The following is a 19,229-nucleotide window of genomic DNA, read 5'->3' on the forward strand; positions in this document are numbered from 1 at the left end:
ATCATTGCTTTACTGCAGTTCTAAGAAAATGCTTTTCACAACTGGCACGACATTTTTCCAGGGATGGCCTAAATGCCTGTTAATCTGTAACAACACACACATGACCGCTGATGCTACTCTTGGCCATACTCACCATCTGTCTGCTTCTTGATTTTCAAGGTGACGGTTTCTCCTGCCATCTGTAATAAATGAATGGCTTCACTTAAAGGTTTTCCTTTCAGACTGCTACTATTTATTGCTAGGATTCTGTCTCCTATGTGAATTGCGCCAGTCCTACAATAAGAGAGAGAAGAGAGCATAAGAAGCAACAAAGACAATTTCTTTGCATATTTGGAGCATGAAAGGCTCATCTCCCTTTCTTTCATTTTGCTTTTATAACTGTGTTATAGAGCAATTCTTTTGTTCAAAATGCTTAAAGCAAGTCGCCTTTGTTGTAGTGACAATAGCAGAGCTGAGGCATGGAGGTGTGGATTTCTGTGTTACTGCAGCAGTTGAGTTAATCACCTGTGGATGATATTCACTGCAGCCCACCTGCTTAAGAGCAATCTCAGACAGTGCAGGTTAGTTCTGAAATGAGTCTAGAAGCCTCACAATGTAAGAGATAATGGCAGTGTGAGCAGGTAACAGCTCTTTCACCAACCAAGCTTTCAGGATGGATCATACCAAGAGAAGAAAATAAATTCTCTTTGTGTAAATGCTCTGTTTGTTCTGGCTCTGCACAGGGTCATGTCTTGTGTGCTACAAGCTCTCTCTGAATCCACCACCAAAGGTTCCAGCTGCAATGACAGTACCCACCTTAGAAGGGGCAATGGAAAACCTTAGAATTTTCATTTTTCTCTATTCATCACTTACCATGATGAGAAATGCTGAAGTATGATTCAAGTATTATCCTTAGATAACGCTTGCTGTGGTGTATGGAAGCGCACCTACAGATGCGGTGTATTGTGGTAAGTGGCATAGAAGTATATGGTAAGCTCAGATAAATGTAGACACATGAAGTGCTTTCTTTATCTGTTGTACTGCACAGGGCTATTGCTTTTAAATGGCTGCTAAAATGTTCCTGTGACTGAGCAGTCTGATTGACTAGTCTGTATTATAGGTGATTTATAATAAGGACCACAATCCTCCGCTCTGTCTTGTATAGTATGTGCAAGAACATCCTGTTAAGATATTGCTCATGCTCCTGAACTTGGCAATGATCAAAAAGCATCAGTAAAAAGATGATAAACTCAGATTTAGAGAACTGTAAAAATATAAATTGCTAAATCATGAAAATTAGCATCTGCAGGTAAACAAAATAAATCTTCACCTTGCAAAAAAGAGTATTTTAAAATAATTTACATTCCAATTTACCTTTCAGCTAATCCTCCTTTTGTAAGGCTGGAAATGATTATGGGATCAAAAGGCTCTTCAGTACCAGAGATTGTAATTCCAAGAGGCCCACCATAGCGCTTGAGCTCAACGGTATAAATAATTGCTCCAGAGCTCTCCTGTTCATCTGCAATAAATGCCAAGGGGATGCAATTGGTTTCTTATGAAAGAGGGAATGAAAAAAATAGCACATTCAGTCTAGTGACTGGTAATCAGACAGCATTTTCAAAGGATTACATTTCAGATACGCTTCTTAATCATATTCTACTGGAATTTTTGGAAAAAAATATTCTGTCTTGTGCAATTTCTTCTTTTATTGCCAAAACCTGATTACGCTGAAGTCAATAGAAAAACGCTCCTCATTCTATTAAGACTAAATTTTACTCCATTTAATATTATATCTTCTTTCCTATTCAAATATAACTTCAGGCTATTCTGTTACAGAATTACAGTTTGAGGTCGCAAGGGACCTCAGGAGGTCATCTGGTTTAACCGCTCCTTCCAAGTATGGCCACCCACAGCAGGTTACCAAGGACTGTGTCCAGATGGTTTCTGAGTATCTCCAAGGAAGGAGACTCCACAGCCTTCCTGGGCAGTCTGTTTCAGTGCCCTGTCACCCTTGTAAGTAAAAAAGTGCTTCCTGATGTTCGGACAGAACTTTCTGTGTTCCAGTTCGTGTTCATTGCCTGTTGTCCTGTTACAGCACCACTGAAGACAGCCTGGCTCCATCTGCTTTACAACCTCCCTTCATATATATATAAACTGATGAAAATCTCCTCTGAGCCTTCTCTTCTCCAGGCTGAACAGTCCCAGTTTACCCAGCTTTGCCTCATAGGAGAGGCATTTCTGTCCCTTCATCATCCCTGTGGCCCTTCACTGGACCTGCTCCACCATGTCCATGTCTCTCTTGCACTTGGGGAGCCAAGGCCTGGACCCAGCACTCCAGGTGTGTCTCACCAGGGATGAGCAGAGGGGAAGGATCACCTCCCTTGACCAGGGACCTTGTCCAGGAGGCTGTTGACCACATTTGCCAGGAGGCAAATTGTACTGTTGTATAAATACCGGTACTAAACTGCTTCTTGAACTGACTGGAGGGTAACTAGGAGATCAAAGATAATTCAGATTCAAATGTTTTTGATGGACAAGCTTTAAGCTTTTGTAACAGAATCAGAAATAGCTTCTGAATTCTGAATCGTTATTTAAGTCTAATAGTAACTCCATTAGATTTTGTATCATTATATCGGATGAAGCAATTAGCATTATTTTGTCATTTCTATCTCACAAACCAATCATTGGAAATGAGGAAAAAAATTGTCACTGGATAAGCTTAAATACAATGTATTTTTCTTACACAATACCCAATGGGTGTTGCAGCAACAAGAAAGGCTCCTATACTTACACAGTGCTCTTTAAATATTATCAAGAACTACACATCAGGAGAGCAATCAGTTGTGCTATCTTTGGGTTGGGAAAGGACATTTTAAGATCTCAAATGCCAGATTTCTCTTCAGATCAAAATAACAAATGCTCCCTTGCCCATCTTATGATTTTGGTATTCGGCCAGTATGACTGGCCTGGCGGGCAGCTTTCCCTTGATCTGTGGGTAATGACATTTTGAAGGGCTCACTGAGTGTGGAGAACATCTCGGGCGCACACTCGTAAATGTTACCAGAACTAACCTGAGACAAGTTAGAAAGTTCAAATGTCCCCATTCCTGTTCCTGTCCACAGAAAAACCATAAAGAGCTACCTGCATCACTAGCAAAGGCTCAGAGCTGCTTTCTGCTAATGCTGAACATGATACTTAAGCAGAGCTGGAGAAACATCAATATCTCTGGGGCAACTTTGTTCCTCCCCAGTTTGCAGAAAATATAGGCCTTTAACTTCCCAGCTCCCCCGTTTCCCCCTTGCTATCCACCCTAAAGAAAACAGTACACATATAGAACCAAAAGTGAGAAGAATTAGCGTGTTTATTCAGCAAAGAATTCTGGGATCTTCATGCCTAGTGTTGGCCTTGTATTCCTAATTGGGGCATTGTCAGTAGTGTTTTGGCACAGTCCACATCAACTACACCTTATCTGACATGCTCTTTCCACAGGTGCCCAACTCCCAAGACCCCACTGGAATCTTCTGGCTGGCATACAGTGCTGTAGGCTGCCACTGCACAGCAGGAGAGTGGCAGCTCTTGCTTGCTTGCTAAAGCATTTATGGAGCACCAACAAAACCTCTGGGATCTAATGCTGATGATGCTTACACAGGTGTGGCACTGACATGGTTTAAGGCTTCACCTGAAGGATGAGAAGTAATCCATCAAGCTAATTAAAAATGTAATAGCCAGTATTTGCTGAGGGTTGAAGTTTCTCTGCTATCAACAGTGAGTGAATAAGAAGTTATTAATCATAGAGCAGCCCTGCCACATGAGAGTTGGAAGTTTATAGATCTTAGTGAATGACTGCAAAGGAGACCGGTTCATTATGTCTGTCTTCTGGTTAGCCATAGCTATTAAAATTAATGGCAGAATGCAACAAATGTGAAATTGCTACCCTGTTCTCTTCAGTGCTCTTTCCAGGCAGCACAAATACAAGCTCTCCAAGAACACTGCGTGCACGTGGCCTGAATTAACAACAAAAGCCAGTTTTGCCATGAAAGCAGAGAGATCTGATATTCAAAACATGAGGTTAATCAGGAGGTAAAATCTTTCTCAGTTTGGGAATCTGGTGGGGATAAAAAAATAAGATAAAAACCGCTGAAAATGTACTTCCATCTGGGGTGGAAATACAACCAAATTACCATGGTTTTGGGTCTCATGCTTTCGAGGTTTTCCTTCTGTCTTTTTTTGTGACACAATTGTGGACAGTTCTTGGAAACCACATTTAGTGAGAGCAGACCCTCTGTGCTGCAGCACCTCTGCCCTGTCCACTACTGCCTTGCTCTTCAGAGTAACATCTGATCCATATGGACAAAAGGGCAAAGAAGAGCAAGGTCTGGGGGAGCACATGACACATACCCTGCTGTTGGTTTCACCTGCATGGCTGGCTCTGAGGAACACAGCTCTGAGACACATACAACTGTCTGGAGAAGGGAGGAGGAGGTGGAGAGACAGCAGAGGAAGGAAAAACAGCAGGAAGAAGAGCCAGAAGCTGGAAATATTTATGAGAAGGAAGAGCTTGAAAGACAGCATGGAAGTTCTGGTGTCCTCAACATAAAAAGGACATGGAACTGTTGGAACAAGTCCAGAGGAGGCCACGAGGATGATCAGGGGACTGGAGCACCTCCCATATGAAGACAGGCTGAGAAAGTTGGGGCTGTTCAGCCTGGAGAAGAGAAGGCTGTTGGAGACCTCATAGCAGCCTTCCAGTACCTGAAGGGGGCCTACAGGGATGCTGGGGAGGGACTATTCATTAGGGACTGTAGTGACAGGACAAGGGGTGATGAGTTCAAACTTAAACAGCAGAGGTTTAGATTGGATATAAGGAAGAAATTCTTTCCTGTGAGGGTGGTGAGGTACTGGAATGGGTTGCCCAGGGAGGTTGTGAATGCTCCATCCCTGGCAGTGTTCAAGACCAGGGTGGACAGAGCTTTGGGTGACATGGCTTAGTGTGAGGTGTCCCTGCCCATGGCAGCAGTTTTGGAATTGGATGATCTTAAGGTCCTTTCCAACCCAAACCATTCTATGATTCTAAGAGAACCTAAGGAGGCAGAAGCCCCGCTCCCTGCTTCCCTTCCTCAAAAAAGCATGTAATGAGAAATTAAAATAATTTAAATCTCAATCTCATTCTTGTGAGGGGAAAACTCAAACTCCCTTCTACAGGCATTTTTCCTGTCAGTCTTTGCCAAGTGAAGTTGCAGCTTGCTCTTCATAACATACCTGGTTTGCCCAGTTTTGCAAAGCAACTGTGGGTCAGGTGTCCCTTTGGATGTACAGTCCACAGCCAGTTTGGCCAGCCTCTGTCCAAGGTGGACCAACTATGTACAGCAAATCCCACCTCACCGCCTGCAGGGACCTAACCACAGTATCCTGCCATGCAGCGGTCGTTCACTTTGCTGGGTCAAAGTGTACTTGTGTAAGCCGATTTGCACAACTGACTTTCAATCCGTCTGCCTTTGCTTTGTACTGATCACACCCAGAAGATACTGTTTCTTTTCAAAAGCAATTAAAGGAACAGACCATTCTAGTGCAATTCTCCATGCTGTTTCAACAGCTGCGCTTGATTTTCAATAATAAAGTGGGGCAGGCTGTGCTTTATTGCTATGAGATTGTACAGAGCTGAAGACAAGTGAATTTATAGTTCCTGCTTTTGAGTAACACTGTAATATAAGTCCCAGCAGTAATGGCAATTGTAATTGTCTAACTTCCTTTGCTACTAGAATGTGTAACAGAACTCGCTTTATTATCTCCAGGTAGACATTCTGCTTTTATGGAATCTGTAACGGGAAAGATCCAGGAATATTAATATATGTAGGTGTGCAAAGTGATGGCAGCTGCATTACATCCACTGGGCTGATCAGACACGGCTCCTCCATCACCCATCCAGCACAGCGTGTAAAGTACTCCTTGCCTTAAGCAGTGTGAATAGTGATAATGAAGTCAAGTTTGTAAGTTTGTGGATAAAGTGTGCACTTCACCACTCTGCTGGAGAATCGAGGCCTACGAATCCATGCTTTGCTAACCATGATTCCAATCTCAAAACCAGAAAAAACCTCAATAAGCTGGTAAGGTAATGATCAACCTTATGTGGCTGCACCTGAGGGGAAACTGCCTTTCCAGAAAAATGGAAGACTTCATCTTGCAGTGCAGTTCCTGCAGGCAATACAGCCACTTGTAAAATACAAAACTTTGTACAGCATTAAAATGCTTTTTAGTGTGACATTTTCTGATTAGCATTAGCATAAATCAGCCCTGTTTAGAAAAATAACATTTCACTAAAATTTAAATGCAAAGGAATAACCCTGTGTTCTAAAAATCCTGAAAATACACAGAAATCTGCATTGCTAATACCGGAATTATCTTCATCTTTGCGGATCTTTAGCTTCACAAGGTCCTCACAGTGCTGAAGGATCTGGACAGCATCTTCCATGGAGCAATTGTCAAGTCGAATGTTGTCTATTGCAAGCAACTTATCACCCAGTTCAAGTGTCCCAGTTCTGTGAACAAGCGAACAAACTTGCATGAAATTCTAGTTAACATGAACACAAGTTATCTTAGAAGGTATGACCATTATTATGATAGAAATGAGACAGATTTTAAAAAACAATTATTTCCTAATACATTTTCATTTGCAAGTGCTTTTTACAACAACATCAACAACAAATCACAGTCTGTTGCAAGCGCCCTCTGTTTAAATGGATTCTGGCTGGCTACGCAATGGAAACAGATTCTTCCTGGGAGCTTGAATGTCTTACCTGTGAGCAACACTTCCTTTCTTGATATCAGAAATAACCAGAGGGTCCCCTGGTTTTCTACTGGATGGAGCTGTAAAAGAAAATACATACAAGTATCTGGCTTTATTACTAGATATGCAGATGGGCTAATTCTGCCCATAAATGAGTAACTCATACACATTACCTACTAGTATTATATACCTCTCCTTTTCCTAAATTGTATGTACATGAATACTATCATGAGCACATTAGTAAGACTGCATACTCCTCCAAAATTAGAAATGTCAAAATTAAGGAAACAGATGCAAAGTGAATTAAACCTGGTATGCCTAAATCCTGGGTTAGACTAGGACTGAACCATCTGAAGGTATCACAGTATAGCTCCAGCAATCTATTATGAAACGCTGTGCAGATGTGGTAACTGTGTGTAAGCCAAACGCTATGTATGGCCACTATTCATAACACCTCATTTAGTGTGAAGTAGATTCTCACCCAGGGAGCATTATTTTCATACCCCTGCTTTAAGCACTGAATGAAACAGAAGCAGAGGGAAAGGAACGTGGGCTAGCCCACTCATGATATTTTGCCAAAGCAGCTTCACTGTGACTCTGAGGTAAACAAGTGCCTCTCTGAATGAGGAACTCTGCTCCTCTGTATTGCTGCTGGGCCTTAAGCATTGTGGACTTTTCCCTACTTTGTACTGGGGATACCTACGAGAAACCCTGCAATTCCAGCAATGGTCAAATTAGTAAACCCCACACCAGTCCTCTCCTTGCACACCTAACTCATATATTCTTGGAGGTATATCACATCTTTCAATTTTGCTATCTGTCCATCATAGTTAAAAGCATGCTTGGCTCTACAGTGCCAGTCACTGCAATTCTCTACTGACTTGTGCAAAAGTTTCTGACAAATCTCCTTTGTCCAGGAAATCTGCTTGGCAATTTTGCTTGACTTTCAGTTGCAAAAACTGCCCCAGTGGAAGCAGGTGATGAATACTGACTGTTTCCAGAGGAATGTTTCTTGGAGAAGCTTCACTGACTGCATTTAGAGGGTTTGTCCATTTGCCAACTGAAGACTGCATGGGAGATCTGATATGATAAGCAGTGGACTCAGAACTGGAGGGTGATGGAAGATACATGGTGTGTGTCTGCCGCTGGTAAGTACACCAGCTGCTCTGTCTGGGTGGTGAACACAGACTGACTTTTGGGCTTCTTGTCAACAGACTAGGCTAATATTAAACACTGCCATGTGGTGTAAGGCTCCCAGTTTTCCTGGAAGCACTGATGGGTTTTGCTCACGTAGGGCTCTTCAGCTGCCATAAGGCATTTCTGCTCTCAGTACTGAGGCCTCTGCATTCACTCACAGAAGCTACTTTTTCATTAAGCTCCAGTGCCTGACTGACAATCACCCAAAGAGCTACCCATGCTGGAGGATCACCTACAAAATGCTGACGTCAGTTACGTTAGCATCTCGTGATTCTTTGATGGAAAATGACCTATCTTCACCTACAGCAAACACACCTTGTATTAATAATCTCATTTCCAACGCTACATTTTAAGAGATCTTGTTAATCTTGGCTGCCCTGGCTGAGAAAGCCTTTGAATGCTCAAAGGGACTGTGTAAGAACTGCTAAACAACCATATATTGAATGCAGGGCCTCGGAAGTCCAGAAGACAGATGTACAATGGCTTGCAAGAGTTCGTAGACACTTGCTAAACCAGCACGCTTTCAGGAAATACTTAAGTTGCAATTCAGAGAACAGCAACTGATCTTCTCCAAGATGCGCAAGTTTCGTGGCTTGTTTCTCATACTTTCACACCTTGGGTCTACTGTGTCTTCTGTGACAGGTCCATGATGTGCTTGAATTCTCTGGGTTTGTTTCATCAATCAGTATTTCTTTTTTAACTCAACATTTTTACCTTCTGGGTTGCTTTACAAATCTCTGATGTTGTAATGGCACCCACTGTGTAGTGTCTGCAGCCTGAGATTTGCGTATTCAGATAGTTATTTGTGAAACTGCTTTATAGAAATTACCAGTACTAAAGAACACAATCTATTATCTTTGCAAAACGAAGAGAGGAGGAACCAAAATGGGAATGAGAGCACAGCTCAAAGTGCAAAGCCACAGAGTACATCTGGATGCAAAGGGTACGCTATTGCACACAAAGTTATTACAGTTTCACACTGAGTAAGTGTGAACCAGCAGCATTTTGTCAGTTATCCTGGACTATTAATTGTGTCTGGTGGATGAAAGCTTTTTTGTAAGCAGCAAACACAGCTCAGTGTTAAATGAATGCCCCCATGCTGACAAGCCTTTAATAAGCAGCTACACCACACTTTGTTTTATTCTTGTTCAGTGCTCATGGCATACTCAGTACAAACTATTCAAGTTGTGCTGCAGAGATAAAATCACTTATTGCCTCCTGAACTTTTGTACTGCACATCACCACAACTAAAGATTGCCTCCCAGACACTAGCAAACAGCTGCTGTCCCCAGCAACAAGACTGAGCACTATTATCCTGATTCTACAGATGAGGAAAGGAAACACGGGAACATTTAGGTCAAAGTATGACAATTTTCAGTGAGCAATCTGAGATATCCATGCCTTTATTCCTCACAACATTTCAAAGTATGTAACAACTATGTCCAAAGCACAACTGGCATTGTCAGCCACAGCTGCAGACACTCAGCACTTCTGCAAGTGTGACCCTGGGATCTCAATGGTTTCCACAGAAAATCAAACAGCCACCTGTGGAAAATCTCTCTCCCTCTCCACCCCATGAAATGACATGTCTCAGCACAACTTGATTGCAGAGAAAGGGAAGAACCCCTAAATTTCTCCAGGGTAGCATTAAACCACCTTGACAATGAGATCACCTCCTTTTTCTTTCTGCAGTCTTCCACCTCATGCATTATTCAGCCTCCATCCCCTGATACACACCACTGCTTCATCTCTCCCCAGAGAGCAGAGACACAAGAGTCCCAGTGAGAAAGTAGCATCTGACCACTTAATTAAAAAGAGATACCCTCATGAATTCATTCAAGTTTGAAGAAACACAAGTACAGCTTTAAATCTCCAGTTTTATGTTTCATTTCAGTTTTTAAGAAGCAATTAAAACCAAAGCACCTCACCACTCACCCATGTCCAGCCTTCTTGTTCAAGTCCCAGTTTCTCCTACCCCGATCACACTTCAGCCTCTCCCCTTGTCAGCTGTCTCCCTGTTATGGATCTCCACTCAGTTTCTCTTCTGGACCCATTCTGCTTGTCCACCAAAAATCTTGTGTTTTCTCCTCCCTGTTAGTCTGCCTGTTGTTGAACCTTTATAGAGACCTTAGGCAGCCTTTATAATGAACTACAAGCAAACTGAAGAGAGCATAGAGTTGTACAGATTCTAAATTTAGTATTGCAGCCCGAAAGCTGATCTTCAGCAAGATGTTTGTTCTTTCTCTTTAAATTATCCTGTGATCCTAGGTCTCGTCCCAGGTCTCTACTCCAGCACTCTTGTGCTAGTGAAGACACACTTCCCCTGCAACCTGAAGCCAAGTTCAGTGGTCAGTTTTGTAGATCAGCTATTCCATTAGGTTAAAAACCCCTCAAACAACTCCCCTTATCTCATCCCACTGGTAATCCAAACTAAAAACCCCAGTGTGACACAGGCAGATTATAGGGTGGAACATCTCACCCACCCATGCAGCCAGAACTCACTGACTAGTCTCAGCTTGGCTTCAAGTTCTGGAGTTTGATCAAACTCTAAACAGACTGAAGAAGCAGAGGAAAATGCTCATGGGATGGAAAAATATTTCTTATACAAAGTCAGTCCCCTTACCCACAGTGCTGGCTAACAGCTACTTGGCTTTTAAAAAACCAGTTTTGTTATTAAATAGATGAAAGAGCCTTTTAAAATTAGGCTGATGTAGCTCTTTTTCTTCCTTAAGTACCAGTTCACATGGAGCAGCTGAGAAACCTGCTGATTCTTCAGGCTCTGCCTTGAAAATAATTTCTTCTAATATTGCAAAATGAAGTTGAGTTTGCGAGGTGAAATCCCATAATATACAGAAACATGCTTTAGAGAGTAAATTCTCATAGTCAGTGCTAAATAGCTGTAGATATTTACAAGGCTTGTTTCTGATTAAGTATGAAAGCAATAAAGCAGACTATAGCATAGCTGCTAGTCAAAACGGCTTAGAAAAACTGGTGATAATTTGGGTAGATTCTGATATTCTTACCAGCTTTGCAGATTCTTATTCCTTGAGCAGTCCCATTAGCTTCACAGAGATTATTTATGAAGCAAGCTGCTGCAGTTCATTATCAGTAAGGATATCAGAATCTTACTTGGAAAGAAAAGGTGGAGGGGGAAGAAGAAAAGGAAACGTTAACTAAAATTACCAGTCTGTACTAGTAAGTCATTTTCTTGGACATCATTCAAAAAGGAAATTCATGGCAGTCCTGCAGAGAAGGACTTGGGGGTGTTGGTCAATGAGAAAATGAACATGAGCCAGCAGTGTGCACTCACAGCCCAGAAAGCCAACCGTATCCTGGGCTGCATCAAAAGGAGCGTGACCAGCAGGTCGAAGGAGGTGATCCTGCCCCTCTACTCTGCTCTTGTGAGACCTCACTTGGAGTATTGTGTGCAGTTCTGGTGTCCTCAACATAAAAAGGACATGGAACTGTTGGAACAAGTCCAGGGGAGGCCACGAGGATGATCAGAGGACTGGAGCACCTCCCGTATGAAGACAGGCTGAGAAAGTTGGGGCTGTTCAGCCTGTAGAAGAGAAGGCTGCGTGGAGACCTCATAGCAGCCTTCTAGTATCTGAAGGGGGCCTACAGGGATGCTGGGGAGGGACTATTCATTAGGGACTGTAGTGATAGGACAAGGGGTAATGGGTTGAAACTTAAACAGCAGAGGTTTAGACTGGATATAAGGAAGAAATTCTTTACTGTGAGGGTGGTGAGGTACTGGAATGGGTTGCCCAGGGAGGTAGTGAATGCTCCATCCCTGGCAGTGTTCAAGACCAGGCTGGATGAAGCCTTGGGTGAGATGTCCCATGGCAGGGGGGGTTGGAACTAGATGATCTTGAGGTCCTTTCCAAACCTAACTATTCTATGATTCTATGATTCAAGGTATTTAAAAAAGTCTAGGATAAAGTAGCCACTGGCACAAAAATTTACCTTAAAAAAAAATAAAAGGAAAAAATCTATATTCCATTACATGGTCTAAGAATCAATGTCAGTGGCAAAGAAACTGCAACAGATTTGAACACTACTAGATCTGCTTGAAAGCCATCCTCCTTCTGGGGAATGGCTCCGTTACGAAAGCATAATCATACATGCATGGACACTGCTGTGTCACGCTTTATTTGGATGATGTAATTTTAAGCACTGAGACATTCTAATTGCTCTAACCATGTAATTGAGTGTGAAAATTATGGTATCTGAGGCATTAAATATACAGTCACTTAAATTTGCAAACTATGAAGTAGGGCTTTATTGAATGTAAGGAGCTATTAATGGGAAGATTAGACAGATATTGCAGAGATAAGGGAAGGATGACAGAAGTCCAGTATGTGTGTGAAGGCAGCAATGGGTAAGGCCAGTATACTGTGAGGTAATGGACATGCACTATCCAAAACTCAGTACCCTGGATTAACATTAACAGTGATGCTCATGAAACTTTCTTCTGCCTTACTTTCTAGGGGTTTCTGTTATCTAAGGGGATTTTGATTTTGTTTTGCTTTTTCTTGGATTAATAAATCTGAAATGAAAAGAAGCTTAGTCTCTTCCCCTATTACATGTCATGCTTTTCAAAGACCATGAATTAGCTTAACTGTCTTAGTGCTGTTTGCCACCTCAGATATGCCTTCAAGCACTTGGCTATAATTCCATGCAGGCACACTTGGTCTTTACTGCCAAGGAAAACAACACAAAGAAAATTATATAAATTCCTCTTTCAGGATGTTTGCCTCCTAACAACTGACTTGGAAGAACACTTGGACTTGAAAATAGGCTTATGTCCAGGTGCCAACCCCAGGTGAAGCTTACATTTTCCTTCTGACAAAAAATGTCTGTTTTGCCTGCCAGGTCAGGTCATTTCCTGACTTCCTCATCCAAATCCCAAACTAAGCTGGGGATATGGAAACCAGGACAGGAGCTTTTCTGTAATGTTTTTACAGAGACAGCACTTTCTCACCATTAACTCCACCACATTAAGAATAGAAAGGATGAAACAGGTTACTCTTAAACAGATCAAGCCCCGAAGTGAATAAACTTGACCTCCTCTATCACCCCTGTTTAACCGGTTATACCAACCTTGCTGAGCTTTCCTTGGTATTTGTGTTTTAAAAGAAATCATACAGCTTTCTAACAGTACCAGTAGCAAATGGCATGCTAATGTGCTAAAGTGTCCTGACAAAAATTTGACAAAATGAATATAAACTGCTTCTATTCTTCAAATCACACGGCCTCATTTAGGAGGTAATTAGGGAGAACAGAGCAAAGCACTGAAAAGCGAGCATGAGCTGCAGCAATGCAAGGCTTCTACCAAGCAAATTTATAAACTTTCAGTTGTTAGTATAAATCCTTTAAAATCTGACAAATAATTAATCCTGGACACACTTCACATGCATTACATACTCTAAATAAGTGGGATTATTATATACAACAGATCATTTAAATATTAAAGATACTGCAGCACACTTGAAGAGCAAAGCTAAGACCAACCAGGTGTCACCCTGATTATACAGAGTACTGATTTTATAAGGCACTAACTTTGGAATCAATGTCCAAGGCAGGAAGGTATGCAAAGTTTGGAAGAGGAGTGCTAAATACTAAATCCCAACAGCAGATTTCTATTCAGACTTTACTCCTACAGTTGGAAAAAAAGAACAAGATATCCGAACCCCAAAAAGCAGCACAAAACAAATTACTAGGAAGACCATATTTTTACAATAATCCTACAAAACTATACTAACATTTGAATAAAACAACCTCCCTCCAGGTTTTCTCAATATTTTCATTTGAACAAATACATGTAGACCTATGATTTTGCTTCAAGCATCACATCATATGGAGTATAGCAATTACTCATTCAAGTGTGCAACGCAAGCAAACAGTCCTGCAGTGTCTCTCATTTGTTCCTCAGATGTAATTCTTAGCACTGAGCTCCCTGCTGTACTTTTGATAAACCTTATTCCATTGTGCTGGTAAAAGCTTTGAGAATATAAGTCAAAGCACAGTCTTCTCCCAAGATACATGAGTAATGCCAAAGAAAGCCTAATAATCTAAGAAAGGCCACAACCATAAAGGAATGATGAGACCAGATTCTGCATTGCCATTAAGTAAATTAAACACAAGGCCATTAGCTTTGATATGGATTGTTCTTCCTTCCGTCAAAAGCTGAACTCAGTATGCTGGTTTACCTGGTCAAAAACTGGTCCTAACACAGAATTTACTGTCTGCTCCCAAAATAAGTAAGTATAAGACCACTCTGATTTCAAACCACAGTAACAAATACTTTTTGAGAAACAGACTAACGCAGACCCTTGTTATCTTCCCTAGCAATCTCTGAAATCCCTAGTGAAAGGGGATTTTGCTACGTGACCTGCACATTTAGGACTGCCCACTAGTTTTACAGACTAAGGGTGTATGTTCAGACTCAGGGTTCTGAAGCAGAAAATAACCCATATGTGGATACTCATGTGTGTGACAACCTTTGAGTTCAGTGGGGTTCTGTTCAAGAGCCTGTAAAAGACCATTACAGACTTTGCTTGAAACTTCCCAACTGTGGAAATACTTTTGTATGGGCTTAATTCTACTGACTTATTTTAAGGGGTTTTTTTTTGTTTGTTTGTTTTTTTTTTTAATATAAATAATTTTAATAGGAGTTAAACATGTGCTATGCACGAAAAATAGGTAGAGCTTTAGGCCTGTTAGACTTCTGGCTTCTTTAACTACTAGAAGGGGAGCATAAATCTGTTACAGAATGGTATTTTCACCAGAGACAGAGCACTGCTTATCACCCCTTTTGCTAGAAAAATGAGAAATAAATTTATACCAAAACAAATATGACTCCATAGGCACAGGACCCACTATCTGCAGATCATCCCATGAACGTGGTCTTAAAAATAAGCACTTTCACTTACAACTTATGGTGATGCCAAGTTCCACATTATGCTTCTTTGGTAGTTTCACATGAAATGTTCCGCTGCTTGGTATAACTGATTCTATAAAGAAATAGTTAAAGTGTTAGATAACTTCATAAGGCACAGCTATTCCAAGTGCTTGGAAATACACATGTAAACTGATGAACCACATCAGCATCACAAGCCACAGATGAAACACTGAAGTGAAGGAAGGAGGACATACAAAGTGTGATCTATACCACTATTAGTAATTTCATAGTAAATCCTTTTTTTTGAGGTTTAAGTCTACTTATGGAGATTGCAGTGGCCAGCAGCTTGCTGACACTGCAGGTTTTTAGCTTGTATGTAAGCTCTGTGAGCACATGTGGAAATTTTAGTGCTGGCACATAACTTTCAATTAAAAGGACAGGAGATCAAGTCTTAAAGAGTTTCAGGTCTTTGTGGCAGCAGGTGCAACGTATTTTTAACTGTCTGCTAAGGCAGCTGCACAGATTCTACACCTACTGGCAAGAAAAGGACTCAAAACGTCACTAATGGAGAAGCAGCTGGAGCTAACTGAGGCAAAACCCCCTTGAAGACCTGCAGCACTGTACCTGAATCCTGCCTTTTGGCATCACTGCCAGCAAAAGTTTGAGCCTTTACCTGAAAAGGAGCAACTGAAATTACAGCCATGGAAACATATAAACATACATGTGGTAGAGGAGTTTAACCACAAGTGTCAGGCTGCTGTCATGGAGCAAATGGGAGCAGCACAAACAAGTCCAGGGACTGAAATACACACCGGATGTCAGGTGTATTTAAATGACTTTAATTATTCGATTTTCTTACTTTTTAATATTTAATTCCCTATGTATACGAATGTCCATATTGTATTTGTCAGGTTTTTAACATTATACTCGATGTGTGCATACTAAAAGATTATACAGAATTACTCTAGGAACCTTTAGCCCGATTTTGACATCATGATTTATAACAGCATTAACAATAATCACACTATGCAAAATACAGCACATCCAATGTCGTGACTTCAAAGGAGCTACTGCCAGGTGAACATAGGAGTTGCAGACGTTTTTACTATTTACATAGTGGAACAGTGCGCATACACTTGTGTACTTGTTTGATTTACACAATCTGTGAATTTACAGGTGTATTCTGTATGCTTAAACACATTACAGAACAAAGAAAAGACATTGGTAATAATAAAGACTCACCAGCAACATTAACAATGATTTTTGTGGCTTTTATTAATTCAGTTTCTATGATTTTATTTAGATTGCTGGTGTGAGACATTGTAAGTGAAATTCTTCCGTTTTCTGCTTATCCACTCTTTGATAATACTTTTTTGTCTAGTCAAACATTTCATTAGCTGCCCTGTGGAGGATTAGTCTCTGCTCAGCAGAATATTGCTATCTCAGGGCAGAAAAATGTCTGGAAATAACTCAGAGAAGGGATTGCCACCAGATTTTACTATAGGTCTTGTCATTTCTGTTTGTGTTCTGAAGCACGCTGCAGGGCTTTCTCTATGTGAAATGAGAAAGCTGTACAAAAAGATACATGTTTCAAATAGGTCAGTTGAAATGGAATGCTGGATATGTGAGAAGAAAGTCTCCACTTTGGATGCCAAACACTCACAATGTGCTTGGGATTTATTCCTTCACTTTTCTTGCAAGACAGAGTAACAGTACATTCATACCTGCAACATCAAATTCTACTTCCAAAGTGACCTTGTTGGTGATAGAGGAGTCTCTGAGCAGTTGATTGGCCTCATCAAATGTGCTGTCTTCTGTTGGGATACCGTTTATTGCCACTATTCTGTCTCCTATTTGCAGCACCCCACACCTTGATACACAGTGATACAAAACAATCAGGTGTGCACGTTACCAGAACCAGCATTGTCATCGAATCATAGAATTGTTTAGGTTGTAAAGACCTCTAAGATCATCAAGTCCAACCATTAACCTAATGCTGCCAAGTCCACCACCAAACCATGTCCCTTAGTCCCACAACCACGTCTTTTAAATACCGCCATGGATGGTGACTCAGCCAGTTCCCTGGGCAGCCTGTCCCAGTGCTTGACAATTGGTTTGGGGAATGAACACTGAAGGCTAGACAACCCCAGTTCCCTGAGCCGCCCCTCACCAGACTTGTTCTCTAGACCCTTCACCAGCTTCATTGTCCTTCTCTGGACACACTCCAGCAACTCAATGTCTTTCATGTGGTAAGCAGCCCAAAACCGAACACAGTGTTTGAGCTATGACCTCACCAGTGCAGAGTACAGGGGACAATCACTTTCCCAGTCTTGCTGGCAGAACTAATTCTGACACAAACCATCTGATCAAACATATTCAACCTAACCTTGATGGGTCAGCATGGCACAGCAGCTCAACAGTCTACCCAGGCACAAAGCGGGAGAGAAGCTGCTGCTGCTCCTTTGCACCAAGACACTATCAAGCACTCCCAGCATGGGTTGTGCTCATTAGATGCTGGGCACAGGAAGAGAGGCATGGCCTTCAGTCCTCCATCCCCCCCATGGACATCACCTCTGTGTCTGACAGTGGGCTACAGGTGGTGTAGCTCTGCAATAGCGGCTGGTACTTGCCTGCGCAACTACTACTGTTCTCATGCCATGATTGAAGGCATATATAAGCATGAAAATGCAACTGAAATGCTGCAATGAAATAATTAGTAAGTCAAAACTCTCGTATTCCTCAAGATGTGGTTTTGAACCTGAACTGGATAGAGCTGGATTTGCTCTCCCCCACGGCACAATAAATTACCACTATTTTGATTTCAGCGATGTTTCCAATTTCCCCCTTCCCCTCCCTTTTGCATGAATATAGCTTCCAGTCTCCTGCCAGAGGACTCTGGATGACAAAACCACTGGTGCTTGTCATTCTTCTTATAGTCGATCAAGCATATGAAATACCCCTGTCAGAACAGACAGCTTATTATTTGCCACACTTGCACTGAGCAAGGCCCTGCAGTTTGTCACAAATCGAAAGCAACAAGCCCAAAGCACCCCAAGGAATGTTCACCAAAACGTACTCAGCAGCCAACTGAAGGAACCTCACCTTTCCGCCGGACTGTCAGACTCAATATAGGAAATGAGAGGTGGAGAGGACAAGGTCTCAGTAGCAAACACGCTACCCTGGAGCTGTATCCCAAACCCCACCATGGGGTCAGCTGTCAGCACTACTTCTGTGGTTTCTGTGTGGACGACCTGCCCGGCCAAGCCAACAGTGCTAGAGGCTAAAGACACTAGAAAACAGAACAGACCAGGAGAGATGTTCATACACAGCAGAAATTTCATTGCCCTGTGAGCAAACTGATCTGTACAACAAACCTAGTCAACGAAACATCTCTTTTAAAGTCAACTTAGGCTAAAGTTCATAAATTATGCATCAACAGTTATGACATATAAGAGAATAGAAAACATCTGGTTGCATGTTAGAATGCAAAAAGATAGTTCTGTACTGAGTAAAATAGATGTGTTTGACACTCCCACCCCCAAAATCTCAGAACATCCCTGAATTCTGTTTGCATTAGGTTTGAGCTGTAGATAAGCAGAATTTTCACAGGAGCTAAGGGAATTGGAAGCGCAGGCACAGCTGTTATTCAGGCTGATTTGCACAAGCTCTTTTGAACATTGCACAGCAATGCGCTGTTGTTAGCAGCAAAGCACATGGCCCAGGCTTGCTTGCAACAAATAAGGATGTCCTCCTGCCACACTGTGTATGTTTGTGACATGTCAGCAATTTGCCAGGCTAAGTGGGCAGCGTACGTTGAACAAACCCCTCTATTTTAGCAGCCAGTATATCTCAAGAGAATGGGAGAATAAAAGGTTCTTTGGGTTCTCTCAAAGGAACTGGGGGACACTTCTGTAAGAAACACAGGTAGCTACTTCTGTGCTCCTCATTCACTCCTATTGTTCTGAATGGGCTGCCCTAGAGAATGCATCAAGACAAAACCAACATTTAAGATTCAATGCAATTACCTATGAAATAAGGAGACTGCACCTTCAGTTCTTTGATCTCTGCCTAAATGTCTATTGTATCATTGTTTGAATTCTCTCAGTGACAGACTACTGCCTTCCATTATGTCATACACAGAAAGCTAGATTTTTTCAGTGCCTGTTCAGACCAGTAATGTTAAGCCTCCAATGCAGAGGAATCTGAATGTTTTCATGTTACAGATCTACAACATTCCTCTCCATCCCTGACTTCCTTCAAGATCTATTTCTGCCTGCAGTAGCTACTAAGAATTAGATAAAAGTTCAAGGTTTATTTGAGAGATTGTTTAACTGTGAATTTCTTTTTCTGGATGTGGGAAAAAAT

At 41.7% G+C, this 19,229-nt stretch overlaps 1 protein-coding gene across 1 annotated transcript in view; it reads right to left on the reverse strand.

The window, feature by feature from the left end:
* Positions 1–19,229, reverse strand: part of GRIP1 (glutamate receptor interacting protein 1) — a 325,658-nt gene that overhangs the window by 21,168 nt on the left and 285,261 nt on the right. Inside the window, exons 11-17 of the mRNA XM_034062764.1 lie at positions 17,967–18,153; positions 16,589–16,734; positions 14,896–14,976; positions 6,774–6,843; positions 6,370–6,515; positions 1,354–1,498; positions 134–273 (exon numbers count right to left, since the gene is read on the reverse strand). Coding sequence (XP_033918655.1) covers positions 134–273; positions 1,354–1,498; positions 6,370–6,515; positions 6,774–6,843; positions 14,896–14,976; positions 16,589–16,734; positions 17,967–18,153 — 915 coding nt within the window. The remainder of the gene's footprint in view (positions 1–133; positions 274–1,353; positions 1,499–6,369; positions 6,516–6,773; positions 6,844–14,895; positions 14,977–16,588; positions 16,735–17,966; positions 18,154–19,229) is intronic.

This window comes from Melopsittacus undulatus, chromosome 5 (assembly GCF_012275295.1).
Source record: "Melopsittacus undulatus isolate bMelUnd1 chromosome 5, bMelUnd1.mat.Z, whole genome shotgun sequence".
In the NCBI taxonomy this organism is placed as follows: Eukaryota; Metazoa; Chordata; class Aves; order Psittaciformes; family Psittaculidae; genus Melopsittacus; species Melopsittacus undulatus.